General features: G+C 37.4%; 1 protein-coding gene across 3 annotated transcripts in view; it reads right to left on the reverse strand.

Annotated features, from left to right (window-relative positions):
- Nucleotides 1–587: 587 nt before the first annotated feature.
- Nucleotides 588–14,613, reverse strand: part of syndig1l (synapse differentiation inducing 1-like) — a 49,855-nt gene continuing 35,829 nt past the window's right edge. For all 3 annotated transcript variants that reach the window (XM_032585928.1, XM_032585927.1, XM_032585926.1), the window contains exons 3-4: nt 10,411–10,548; nt 588–3,072 (exon numbers count right to left, since the gene is read on the reverse strand). In XM_032585928.1, coding sequence (XP_032441819.1) covers nt 2,914–3,072; nt 10,411–10,548 — 297 coding nt within the window. In that variant the 3' untranslated portion in view covers nt 588–2,913. The remainder of the gene's footprint in view (nt 3,073–10,410; nt 10,549–14,613) is intronic.

The raw sequence follows: 14,613 nt of genomic DNA on the forward strand, positions 1-14,613 counted from the left end.
TGTAAATGGGTATCTGCAGAAAGAAGGGAAATGTCTTTAGCAATAACTTCACTGATGAGGATGACACATGTGTTCACTGAAACCTGTAGATCCAGAGTTTCTGTGGTGACCTGTGGTCCAATTGGAGCCGATGAAGACAGCCTATTCAGATCAGCAAAACTCAGACAAGCTTTGACAAATAAAATGTTACAATCAGTCTGCATTACGCTGTAAATCTGTATCTGGCTTTCATAAAAAGGCAACTCAAAACTGGCTTTCATTTAAAGAAAACGACTCTTTACCTTTAAAAAAGGTTTTTGTAGCAACAAGCAAAACCAAAAGTAGCTTATTAGTGAAATTAATGTGGCTGTGTTATTTCAGGGTTGTTCTCTGGGGAATACACCGCAAAGCTTGTTTTATAGCCTAATTGCAGTACCTTGTTTGCAGCACAGGTACTGCAGACAATGCAGTACCTGTGCAGAAAATGTAACATCTAGCTTCCTGAGACTTCACCGCTCAAACAGTATGCCTGGTTTCTAAGCTTCAATGCACAAGAGTCAGTTGAAATGCCAGAGAATAACAATTCAAGTCAGCTAAGATTTCTTTGCGTTTCCAGATTTTTTTTTTGAGTATCCATGAGAGTAATTGAAGGACTGACAGAAAAATGATGAAGCCTCAATCGGATCTCACTCATTAATGGCCTAAAACTATGTTTTCAGATTTTCTTTTGTTACTAGCTGAAGAGTGGAATTTAGATTCAAGAGTTGTGCAAGTGTGGTCTGTTCTACAGCTGTTAAAACTTTTATTTCACATAGAAAAACAAGTTATACTGTCCAACCAATCATGCATTGCAGTATACTGCCGGTATAGCAGGACTCATGCACGGAATAGCAGATTAGAGCAAAATTCAACGCTGTCAGATGGCATTTTTCCATTTATTCATGAAAAATATGTAAGGCATTCTTTTAAATGAGATTATCTACATGATTTATAACCTTCCTGTCAGCTGTGCATGGGTAATTTTAAATATTTTATTTTGGTCCCTAGAGACTATTGGGAGTAAATCTCAGACCATCTGAATAACTCAAATCTGTGCTACTTACATTCTTTAAAGTGAGATTAGTAAGGACTCCTTCATAACCACAGGAGACACCAAGATTTGGTCTTCCATCAGATGTGCATGTGGTGTTTGGACACTTTCTCTGCGGAAACATACAGGACTGAGGCACCGATATGTATTTTTGTGACATATGTCAATTTAACACTTTAAAGAGAAGAAAGCCTCTATCAACATCTTCTACTCCAAAGTCTCTTGAAGTAGCAACCATCTAGCTTTTTTACATTTTGTCATTTCACAAAACACAAACATCATTGTATTTCATTGGGATTTTGTATGACCAACGTAAATTAGCACATAAGAATAAAGTAAAAAGGAAATGACACATGTTTTTTTCTTACAAATAAAATTCAGTAAGTGGTCTAGTATCTTTGCGGTCAGTACCGTTTCCTGTGATATACATAAATAAAAAGTAGTACAACCTTTTGCCTACAACTGCTCTAGAACTCTAGAAAATTAGCAGGATCTAGAGACAAAAGTAGGGGTAGCTTTTCAGACAAAGTCCCAAGTTTTCAACATTGGACATGATATATTTTTTAAACTCATCCAAAAATGTAGAGTATAGCACAACTAAATAGCCATTGATGTCCTCCAAGAGCCCTATGCAGAAGCTACAGAGGTCCATAGGTCAGGTGTTGGTTTCTGTTAAGAAGACAACTATTAATTGTGCACTCCACTTTAGAAATCCATTCATTTTGTAAAAGAGACAAGAAGAAAACCATTGCTAAAATGTCATTTTTCCATTAGCAGTTTGCCAAAATCTACGTGGGATAACAGCAGACATGTATTAGAAGGTCCTCTGGCCAGAGGAGAGCATATTTAATCATGTTGGCAGAAAACTAGCATTGCAAAACACTCTGGACATGCCATCCCCACCTTGAATAGTGGTGGTAGCATTGTACTCTGGGGAAAAGCTAAATACACCAAAACTCTTGAGACTGGGGTAGATGTCCACCTTCAGCAGTACAATTACCCCAACCATGCAGTCAGTCCTAAATTCAGAAGGTTATTGCATAAAACAGTTCAGTTGATACAAAATACACTTCTTTGTGTTGGTCTACACATGAAACAACAACAAATTACAATGAAGTTTGTGTTGGGACATGACAAAAGGAGAAAAAAATTAAAGGATCTTTCTCAACATTATTTGGACATTATGCATTTATGCTTAATCTTATTCCTAGTTTGTGAGGAAGTCAGTTCAGTACAAATACCAATAGTTTAAGTTGATGAGTCAAAGACAAGGGTGCATTCATAGCTGGCATACCTGCAAGACAAGTCTGCCCAAGAAGTTTGAGATATAACATTAGCTGTAATAAATACAGAGTTGGTTTAAATGAGCACATTATTTCTTAACCGTCTTTAACGATGATAGTCAGTTACTTGATTTCTGAACGATATTCTCTATTTTCTCCTTTGGAGCTCAGTTTAGGTAACTGGGAAGATAAAATCCAGTCAAAGCAAACAAGGATCAAGTCAACCGAACGCAAACAAAGCTCACGGGAAATTTTGTCATCACATCCGTGGAGTTAAAAACAGCCAAATAAGTCAAAGTTCCCTTTTTACCCCTGTGCCCCCATCATTCCCCTGAAGCTTGATCTGTCTCTAGTCACTGTGGCTTGTCCTGGACACCAGAGGGTATTTTGCAGGAGGAGGCAGAAAAGAGAGAAAGGTGGATGGAAAAAAAAGACAGAAAAAAACAACTGTACATCCACATAAAAGTTTCCTCAAAGTCTGCAGGTGCAATTCTGTCTCCCCAGAGGGGGTTTGTTCTTTTCCCAGGCTCCCAGGAGGTGATGGAAAACAGGGTGCTTCTGCTATATGTGTCCTGGTTTAGAGAGGTAGGCAATGAGAGCTACCACCACTCCTACATAAACACCGGTGCCTATAGTGATGGCTAGGGCAGCGAGGAACAAAGCCCTCCGGGAGGCGATGTTGGCCAGTGGGAAGTCTCCTTTGTTCACCGCCTTGGTGGTCTGGAAAAGAGAAAATGAAGGAAAGCAGATTGAGAATCGGGTTTATTCACCAAAGCTGTGCGCTCCAACATGGACTTTGACTCACAAGGGAGACATTTTAAATATAAATATAGAAGAAGGGAAATTAAAATAAATGTTTTTATTGTAAATATGTATGCAGAAGAGGAAGACAAGGTTGAAATAGTGTAAATATGCAATCTTTATCAGAGAGCCACCCTGGGGAAGAAAATGTCTCAATGACATATGATTATTGAAAATATTGCCCTATAGTCCTGACCTGAAGATAAAAGTCTAAACAGTTTGTGTCCAGAATCTTTGGGGTCTGCAAAGATGTCAACTGCTGTCTTCCTGACCCTAGGCCTGTAAAAGTTCTGGATGGAGGAAAGATCAGCCCGGAAGTAGAGTCTTTGCTGGACCTTCTTCCGAACACTGTTGACGGTAATTCAGTAGTAACTTTGTGTTTTCTGAGATCTGATGTGAAACGGATGATTTTTTTAAAAATTGGAAAATTAAGGGTACAAAAAAGATGATTTTCCACAAATGTGACTTCAATCAAGTGCAGTCAGTGTTCGTTTTATTGCCCTTAAGGGAAAAAACTGATTTTGGCAACGAAGTGCAATGTTAATTTTTCTCTTTTTTTGCTACTACTTTTTATTTGAAGCAGTTAAGGTAGCAGGTAATTTTGTTATTCCAGTATAGATCTTGTTTTCGGAGCTGTTCCAATCTGGTTAGATGAAATCTTTCAATTTAAACAAAACTTTTATTAGATTGTCCTCAATTGTCCATAATTTAGTCACTTAATGTGTTATGATGTGTTCATTGTCAGAGTACTGGAGTGTTATGAGGAATTGACAGAATGTAGGAAGGAGGAATTATTCCATTGTGTTTTCATTCTCGTTTCAAATTGTTTTTGTGTTTTCCAACGACACTGTCCTTCGCTACATTAATTCTGTTTGGCTTAATTACAGTACTGCTGACACATTTATGCATTTGTTGTCCTCAGCTGCAGCAGGGTGAAGAGTGCAGACTGTCGTTAAAGAAACCGTAATTCAACGTGTCTGTATATTAACAACACATGGGTCAGACTGCAGTGTGGAAGCAGAGCCTCCAAGTCCAGGATGTCAGCGTGGGGAATGACCTTCATTATTCCAGACTTCATTTCAACAACAATGTGTGATGTGCCCGCGTATGATGAGATCAGCCTCAGGGTCAGACGCTCTGAGTCATAATCAGGTCTGATCTTTTGTATTTTCTTATTTTAAGATGGGCAGGGAGTGCGTCTGCTAACTACTTTATGCTGAATCTGCTGAGAAGCCGGGCGCCTCCACTTTGTGGCTGATGTATGTATCTTGATATAGTGCTACATTAAGGACCACAAACAAAATTCACTCGTAATCATTGTTTTGATTACGATACCATACAATATTATTTGATACATATAATAAAGAGCAAAACAATAACATAAAATATGCTCCAGTACAGTGTATCTTGATACACTGCTAATTATCTGATACATTAAAGACAACTATAATTCTCTTCATCTTATTGTTTTGATTAACTGAAAAAAATGTTATATGGTACTTTATCACACAATCCATTCAATTGGTAAGACATGCGACTGTCATGTTTAGCCAAAGTTTAATGAGGAAGAGCGAGCAGAACCAGGTAAGCAGCAAATCTTGTTACTTTTATTCTCAGCAGGAAAACTTCTGCACACACATGTGCGATCGTACATAACAGTACTGACTTAAGCTAAACCAAGCTAAACAGAGGAGCCAACAAAACACCAAGAAACACAGGTGAACCTAAATACACACAGGGAGAACAATCAAGAAACCAAAAACAGCTGCATCAGTCAGTACCAAAGGTGGAGGGAATTAAGGAGAAAACTCAGAACAAAAACCAGGATCATGACAGCGACAGTGTCATGTATGTCTTAATGCATGACCACAATTTGTCTTAACCACAATTTGATCCAATCACTGTTTTGTTCTTAATAAAATCTGTTTTTTATACTATTTGATACAATATATGACAATTTTTAATAATGAAAGTGGTATTGTATTATAAAATCCCAGTAAAATGCAAAATATATGACTACTAGAATATTACTATCTCAGCAGTGAGCCGTAAAATGTATTGTGAAGACTACAAAGTATTAAAATAAGTAAATAAAAATAACAATGCAGGTGTGAAATTCTTGGATCTCCTTCTCACGTTTCAGTTTTGGTGTATTTAAAGTTTAGCCTGTAGGCGGTAAGTTTGTAGCCCAAACCCAGAATGAGCTTCTTGCAATGTTAAAAGAACACAAAATAACATTTAATAGAATATGATTATAGTTGTCTCCACTCCCAGCATATGCAAATTAGCTACTTATGTATTAAAAGTGAAATGAGCTCTCACTGTTTTCCACTGAGAGCTTTTCTATTATGCACAACCATGTTTTCAGTAAACAGCAAACCAATTTAGAATGCTTTCACACTAAAACAAGAACACTTTGCTGCTGGCACAAATTGTCATAAAAAAAATAAAGAACTCAGTAGGCACTTTGCCACATTTAGTAGTGGACTGTGTGTTCTTCCACTGTACACCAACTGGTTCAGTGTCAAGGTCAAGGAATATTTTCACGGAAGACTTAATAATGCAATACAATGCAGATCATGGCTGAAAAGCAAATTTTTTAAGGAAATACAGACATGCAACTGAAAAAGAAAGAACAATTTTTTTTGGGTCTTTTTCAGGTTTTTTTTGTTGCTGTCTAGTAAAGCTAAATCCTGAATACTACCAAAACAGCAAATAGTTCTCTCCATCAGTGTAGCGTTGAAGCAGACGTTCCTCTTTTTTATCTAATGAATGAAATCTAAAAGGTTTATGTGTTGACAGAAGATCAGACATGTTGGTGCACTCTGCATATGCAAAGATTATAGCTAAATGAAGAAATGCTCTCATATGGCTTTATAAGATTAGAACTGTGAGAGACTAATAGTGCATGTCAATGTGAATGTCAGGATACCCTTGAGAGCAAAATGGTTAGAAAGCTTCTGGGCTTTATCTGCACAACCTTGACAAAATTACTGAAATGGGGTGTCATAGGAAAAAAAAAAAGATAACATCTCAGTCTTGGCTGCATGGAGGCTCACTCTGCTTTGCGCTCAGAAGTCAATTCAGGAGCGTTAACAGGTTTTTTTTCTTTACCAAATGATGTGCAAAGCGGAAAGTCTCCATCTCTGACGCTCACTGTCCTGACTGCCCTTAACACAGACATGCAGACAATTTAACTGCTCAACAATAATTAGCTCATTCATTTTCATTCATTATGATGGCTTGTATGCCATAATCTACCTTCGGTGGAGTTATATTTGCATAATCAAGAGTGGAATCACTGCTGCCCCCTCAGCTCCACACGTTGGTCCACGGCTGTCAGAGATGAGAATGAAATCTATCTGCACCAAACACAACCCGCACTCAATTACTGTCAGATTAATTAGGACTCATTGCTAGTTTACAATCTAAAGTCAAAACAGAATTTCTTCAGGTAACCAGGGTACTTAAGTCATTATCTGTTGTGAGTGTTTGAGGCTTATTAGTACAAATCCTGAATTCATAAAAGCATTACAAGGGATTTAAAATGTTTTCTTCAGCAAATACCAATTTAGCTGTTTGGGGTCTGTTTGAGGGAACAGATACAGACAAACAATGTCGGTGTTTGTGCTTGTATATATATCCTGGTGCCCTGACTCAACTTCTCCCCAGAAGCTCTCTATTTGACTAAACACGACCTTCAAGTATTGTAGCATGACTATCGATCGACCATATGCAGCCATTTACAGTCAATAACAAGTTTGTTTGTTGATGTCCTCATCTAAATGGTGAGGCTGATGTGCAATCATTGAAATCTTTGAAATTCCTCAGCTTTCTCTGCTGCTCTCGTCATTCATCGACAAAAAGGCAATCATTTCTTCAAACAATGTTTGGAGAAAGAAACAAATGCTCGAAGGTGGTTCTTAACCATTCGGAGGATTCATTGTCTCCCAAATATTACATGAAACATGTGAAATGTTACTTTAGTTTTTTGAGTTCTGATCCCAGTGCTTTTTGATGGGTTATGTAGAGGTGTATTTCTATTATTTTCCAGTTCTTAAACCCATACAAAATTTAATGTAAATTTTTTTATTTTTATAAGAAACTAGCCAATAATCTCAGACTGATCCTGATCAGAAGGATGATATAGTGACTCAATTTATTATTTCACCATAACAAAAAAAACAAAACATGAAATGTTCACATTTTTCTGGCTTATTCGCAAAACCGACATGGAATGTTTATTTGATCATTTGAAACTAATGTTTATAATTTAAACATTAGGCCACATTTTAAAAGGAACATAGGCAATGGTCCAGGGAATTTTTCTCTGACTTTTTGTCTGTATTCAGTTAAAAACATTCAACACAGTCAAATATGCTTAAATAATTTTTTCATTGGCTGTTCTTCCTAAGAAAAAAAAAATGAAATTAAGATACAGCAGGGAGTTACTCAGCTATGAAATAAAGTAATTTAAAACTCCCTCTATGTTCTTTCGTGACAGCTCTACTTGATGCAACTTCTAAAGCAGGGAGACTGGCAGAAAAAACGCCTGTACCTAAACACTGCCACAATGTTCTCATAATTGCTTAGGAAGAATCAAATTAGCTCCTGACAAGATAATTCACTGACTGACTTGAACTCCTTGCCTCCAAAGATAAGATGGTTAAATGTTCAAGCTTTATCATCTAAGGCAATTTAGTGAAATGGCTGTCGATCCACAGCAAATGCACGGGTACAGTGCCTGGTTTTAAATGAGCTTTTGTGAGCACGTGGGTGTGCTAATGATATCCCTTAAATATGTTATCTCTTTGTCCTGCTGATGATGCACGGGGAAAGAATCGGTTAGCGGCAAGACAGGACTGGTCTTTGTCTTCTTTATGCAACACGGCATCTTTCAAGCTGTTTCCTGCAAACCGGGGGAGAGGGAGGAAGTCTGGATGGAAGCCGACAGAGACATCTATTAGAGGAGTCTTGCTTTTGTTACTGGTTAAAACTCAAATGCACCGGGGTCACGGATGTGTAATACGGCAGATGTGAGTTTTTGTAGCTCAACAGTGAATTTCGATATAAGATTGTGGGTCAAATACATTAACTAATTAAATAATTTATTGTAATTTCATATTTAGAAGCCATTTTCCTGAATGACTGTGGTTGCTGCTTTAATTAGCCATATCACTGGATGAAACTGGGGCTAGTTGTTGGTCTCAAAGTTTGGTGCCATTTTCCCAACAGCTTTGAAACTTTACATTTTTTTAAATACCATACTATTGTTATGGTTTATTTCCAGAGACCCTTCTAGAGTGAGCAAAGGTTGGATCAAAGATTTTCCAACTCCTTTGCATACGATACGATATCACTGGTCAATCTATCCGTCAAATTCTTATATTTTTTTTGTGTTGTATTTATATTTACTTATATTCTTATATTCTATATTCTTATTCCTTGTTTCTTGCATAATTTAAGGTTTTGGTTACTCACATTTGGTGTGTACCTTAGTATTTAATTTGTATTTTGTATTCTTTTGCACTTTTGCTTACTGTGTGTTAACTTTGTTTTTTGCCTGGGAGCTGCTGGTAACTTCAGTTTCCTGAGGGAGTCTTCCCAAAGGATCAATAAAGTACAAGTCTAAGTCTAAGTCTAAGTCTTGCATCACAGTCACTCTTATCACTTGTTTTAATAAGAAATGTAGCCATTTCCCTACAAAGTCTAGAAAGTGATCAACGCCATCCTTAAGGCAACACTTTTTTGAAGGTAAGTTGGGATGTCTAAAGTTTACTGCAATATATTTGATTAGCAGAGTTTAACTAGCTAACCAAGCCAATAGCCTAGCTGATTTTCAGCCAGTTAATATTAGCTTTTAGTGCTAGCAAAAAGCTTTTGTTTACATAACCTAGTGGTTAAGCTAATTCTGACATTAAACTCAGTCTAGTGGAAAGGTGTTTACATGACTGGAAAGCAACCAGAAATGGTTAGCACCTCTGGTATATTGTCAATCCTTTTCATTCAAGATCCTTACAAGTAAAAATTATGTCATTGTATCATCAACTAACAAAGTACTAACAGAGATAGTTGTAAAAATCTGTAAATGTAGTGATTTTTTTTTTTGTTTGTTTGTTTGCTCACAAACAAAAAAAGATGGAAGCCAAAGAGTGTATCTCAGAGAAGGAAGAATATGGTGACACTAGTTGTAGGAAAGTTTTAGATGAGGATGGTGAGGCAGTTTAAGATGCTGAAGAGGCTAAGCATTTGCCATCTGGGAGAGCTTAAGGATGAAAATAGAAATTTTTATTGGTAACATACACAGGTCAACTGGGTAAAGTAGGGTGGGTAGTTGGTAGTGAGGGTTTTATCGAGTGTAAAGCGTAAGCAGCATGTAGAGATTGCAGAAGAAACAAATACTGAAAGTAACATAGTTTGTAACATTATTTTGATAACAGTATATAGTTTTCACCCAATAGGAATAATGTATTTATTTGTCAATGACTTAAAAGTCTAAATGCATCTCGTCTATCAAAGTGAAAATGTGAAAACTCTTTATTTAAAGAAATGAATTTCATTTTTTTCACGGTGAATGTCTAGTGAGGCCATCATAATGTCTACGTTAAAGAGTTAAAAATGCAATGTAAATGTGGATAAAAGAAAAAAAACGTGGAGAATTGTTCATGTATTCATGGACCTTTTCCAACTATTTAGTTCTCTAACCTCCTGCAAAGCAGCTGAAACAGGCCTGTTTAGTGTTTCCGAGAGCTCATCATTTTTAAACACCGAGGCACACCTTTAATTGGGTTCATCTTTAATCCTCTTGAAAACGGCAATAGTTCAAAGGGTCCTTCTCACCTAAGGATTTTGAAAGCCTCCTTTCTTGGCGTTCAGAGATAGAGCCTTAAAAGTGATTTATGAACTCCCACTAAAGGAGGCTCTCATCGTGTTTACGGAGCATCAGGCTTACAGATTGGCCTTGAGTTATTGATGGCTTGCTTAATAAAAATTGGCCTTGCATTAGGACTGTCAGTTGCAAGGTTTTTACTGGTAGTGATGGTTCTTAATCTTGTGGTAATGACTTGCACACCACCAAAAAACGGGAACGTGCATGTGAGTGTGTGCACACTGATGAATCTATGAAAATGTGCATTTCTGTGTGTTTGAAAGCACAAAATGTTAGACCTTGACAAACAGATGCTGCACCATTCATGTGTAACGGACCGCAGCTTTGAAGGCGTGTGTGTAATCGTGTGTGTTTGTGTGTGGACTCACCCCCTGTGAGAAGTAAAAGGCTGCTATCCCCAAAGGCCAGAAACAGCAGAGCATGGAGAAAATAGCCAGGCCAAGGTGGTCTCGTGGTGGGACAACTATGAAGTTATCTTCGCTCTCACTGTCACTGGAGCAGTCCGTCTGCATAGAGAACAAGGTCATAGCATACTTCCATTACAGGCATCATCCATAGACATATTTTACAGCTCACAAGCGGTGGCGTGGCAATAAACAAAGAGGTGTGTCAAGCTAACAAAGACATCTTGCATTATTCATTCTGTTCTGGTACTAAAAATGTAGAAAAAACCCTCAAGTTGGAGCATTTCAATAGGAACATCAAAAGAACATCATAGAACAGCATAGAAACACAAAAATATAAACCTTTAAACTCACCCACCATTGTTACATCGTTATTTTTGTGGAAGCTTGTTATTTACACTTAATATCCTGAAAATACCATTGAAATACTTGTTCCTTTTGGAAAATGCATACTAGGTTTCTGAGTTTATAACCACTATGATAATTTGTAAATTAACATTTTTTATATTCATGGTGCTACAGTGGACCACAGCCTATTCAGGGTTCAGTATTCATGAATTTACTGATTCATGGATTTTCTTCTGTGCAACATGACTCAATTTTGTACTGTAATCCACTTTCCCATCCCAAATCTTTGTTTCACCTTCTATCAGAAGCTGCCAGACTAAAGTTAGGCAGCTTCTTGACTATTTAACGGTGAGCTTGTGTCAAATTGTCATACCTACAGTGTTACTCTTTAAAGTTAATATTATAAAAAATATATTTTTAACATATTTGTTTGAAACTGTCACTATGTCCTGACAGCATAGCATGAGCCTCCTCCCTCTGGTTCTACTGTCATTTGCGGAAATACACCAATCAGAGCGAGGAGGAGGGTCTTAGCGCTGTCAATCAGCTCATCTACACACTCCTCACACCACAAATTATATGAGATCTCTAAATTGTCCATGCACTATACTGAAGATTGTAGTAGTAAAAAATGCGAAAATGTATATTCAAGACACTTTATTAACTGAAGTGACTAACTAGAAAAAAACAGACACACACTCCTCACTGCTGAACAATAAGCAACACATAGTGATATGCAGGCCCATATCTCAAATTTGCTTGCTTTCAATTTTTGCTACATTGTTGCACACCACATCAACAGATAAATGCAGTTTGGATATTTATGGCTGATATCTTGTTAGGTCTACAGAGGGGAAAAAATAGATTTTACTGTAAAAAGTGACAGATGGCAGATGGTAGCCTCTCTCATTACAATAAAGTGTGAATAGGTAGAGGTAATTTTCAATCTGAGTGAGGGAAGAATCTCCATCCTTTGAAAAGAAAAGTCATTTGTGTAATGAGAAACAAAACATGTCACTGTATGCGGGATTGTTTGCTTCCACCAAATGTCACAGCTCATATTCATGGCGTTTTCGTGATGGCCCATTAGGTTTCCATTAGTTCTGATATATGCAGAAGCCCACATTTTGGCTTCTAAACAACAGATGGTATCAAAAAAGGATACGCTTGAAAGTATCCTCCATTTCAGATGTGAAAAACTTATAAATCAAACACACCTCCAACCCTAAAGCTTTATGAAACTATTTCACGCTCCACACAATATTCCTCACATGGAACTGCAACGCTTTCAGCAAAAAGAAAAAAAAAGATTATTACTCTCTTTGGGAGGTTGCAGATTCTGAGTCCTTATCCAGAACAAAAATTATCAGTGTGTGTCACCATCTACCGATCCACATATTTTGACCGTGACATCTTCTAATGTACTCGCATATCAACAAAGACGAAACAAAAACCAGAGATTTATTTTCGGTGGTTGTGCTATTGAAAGGAAATTGCAGATTGAGGTCACTGCTTCTATAAGAGTCTTTAAGCTGCATTCTTCCCATGATCCTGTTTAAAGGATGATGCAGCAGGAGGATGGAAGATTGAAAATAAATGACCAAAAAAAAACTAACAATCAAGGCTATTGAGACAAAGTAGTGTAAAATAACATTTGATAGTTTGATCAGATAGGTTGGATAAGTAAGAGAAAAGGTTGGGGAAGGTGGATAAAAGCAAGCAGCATATACAGTCTAAGTGATGGAGTCTATATCTTATTGATCCTTTTATTGTGGAAATGTTGTTTGGCCAAGGAAGTTTGACTTTTTATTTATTTATTACATTTTTATTAGGGTGCAACCTGAATGTATGATGTAAATGTCTTGCATCATGATTGTGTTCCAATATTCTCTAGTAATACAGTCCTTAGTAACTTTTTTCATATTCTTCCACATTTTGAAATATGTTATATTGGGATTTTATGTGACAGACTAACCCAAACCAGCACATAATTAAGAAGTAGAAGGAATATAATACTTAGTTTTCAAAAGTTTGTACAGTAAAAGACAAAAAAAAAGGTCTGGTGTGATTTGAATTCTGTCATATTTCATTGCAATTATAGCTGCAGGTCTTTCAGAGTGTGTCAAACTCAGTCAGACTGAATAGTGTTAGTAATTATAAACAGATCCTTCATTGGATTTATGTAATCATCTCTGAATAGTTTTCCTGTAGCTGCTAAAGAAATTCATACCTAAAGTTTCTACAACCATTACTGGCTCTATTTGTCCCATCTGTCCTGTTAACAGATTCCCCCACCTGAGCTGTGGATCTCTGCAGCTCCTCCAGAATCACTAAGGGCTTCCTGGCTGCCTCATTGAATAATGCTCTCTTTGTCAAGTTGGTCAGAGTAGGAGGGATGGCCATGTCCCTTGGGCATTTAAAATAATGTTCCTTATGCAGTCGATCACAATCGACTAGTCAATCTCTGTGCCAATAGAAGAAGATTGCAAAACTATCAAACGTTAGGTCCATCCATCCATCCATTTTCTAACACCCTTGTCCTTAGTGGGGTCGGGAGGTGTACTGGTGCTTATCTCAAGCTAACGTTCCGGGGTACACCCTGGACAGGTCGCCAGTCTGTCCAGCAAACGTTAGGTCATTAAAGTTTTTTTTTTCATTCAGCCAATCAGTTTACTGAATCACTCTACTGTTTCCACATTTGTTCATGATGCTTGAAGGTCTTGTGATGTTCAGTTTGGGTCATGTTACTGTCTTGCAAGCGCAGCTACAGAGATCGTCATTTAGCCAAAACTGGAATCTGCCAACCGCATGGCTGCTTAAGCTGGCAGATGGTGTTCAGAAGAAGCTGAAAATCTACCACTTTTATTCAGAGTGGAAATGGGTTTTTATGCACTTAGGTCAAAGACAAACCAGTCTGCCTGCTTTGCTACCAAGCTGTTGTGCTGATGAAATGGGAACCTGGAACGACATGACGAGGCCCACCCAAAATTCAAAGGCTTTCCAACTAAAATCGCTCTCCAGTCCACAAAATGAGAGGAGAGAGAATGGCTGAGTTAAAGTCACCATTAAAGATGTTTACCATGTCTGCAAAAAAATAAAAAATTAATTTAAAAAAACCTTTGCGTGGATGGATGCTAAACATTTGAGTGGGGAGTTCATTTGGAGGGGATTAAGACTTCAGAAAATATATGGTGACTATAAATATAGTCATGAAATTGAACAAATTGATCTTTTTGATCAACAGACACGTTTTTGAACAGCCGACACATAACTGGAAAAGGTTAGAAATTGGAAATAATAATGAAATGATCAAAAAGGGACTGAAAAAAGCTTGCGAATGCCCTGAATTTGATCATTATCATTATTATCACAGTTATCATTATATAGATGACGACGACACATTGCAGACAAATTAATGTTCTTTCAGTTGAGTCTCTTTATATTAGTAGCAGCACATAGTTGTAATATTTCTATTGCAATTAATGTTAAAAGGTTGCAAATGAAGGATTGTATTGAGAACACATTTGCTTGTAGCCGTAAAACTAGTTTCAATTAATTTAGAAGTGCATACCCACGGCCATGTTGCATGACTGATGATGGAGGATTAGACGGTGGGTGGTTGAGACCCTACCCTGGCTCTGCTCTCTCATGGTAGGGGTACATTTTGGATTAAGCTTCAAACACAAATGCAAAACAAAAACAAGCAATATTTGACGGCAAACATGATTGAGCCAGCAAAAGCTTTCATATTGTCCTTTGCCCGCAGACAATATCCGACTCTGCTGTCAAGCTGCGCTCACAAATATGTTAAAAGCTGTG

Source organism: Xiphophorus hellerii, chromosome 15, assembly GCF_003331165.1.
Source record: "Xiphophorus hellerii strain 12219 chromosome 15, Xiphophorus_hellerii-4.1, whole genome shotgun sequence".
Classification (NCBI taxonomy): Eukaryota; Metazoa; Chordata; class Actinopteri; order Cyprinodontiformes; family Poeciliidae; genus Xiphophorus; species Xiphophorus hellerii.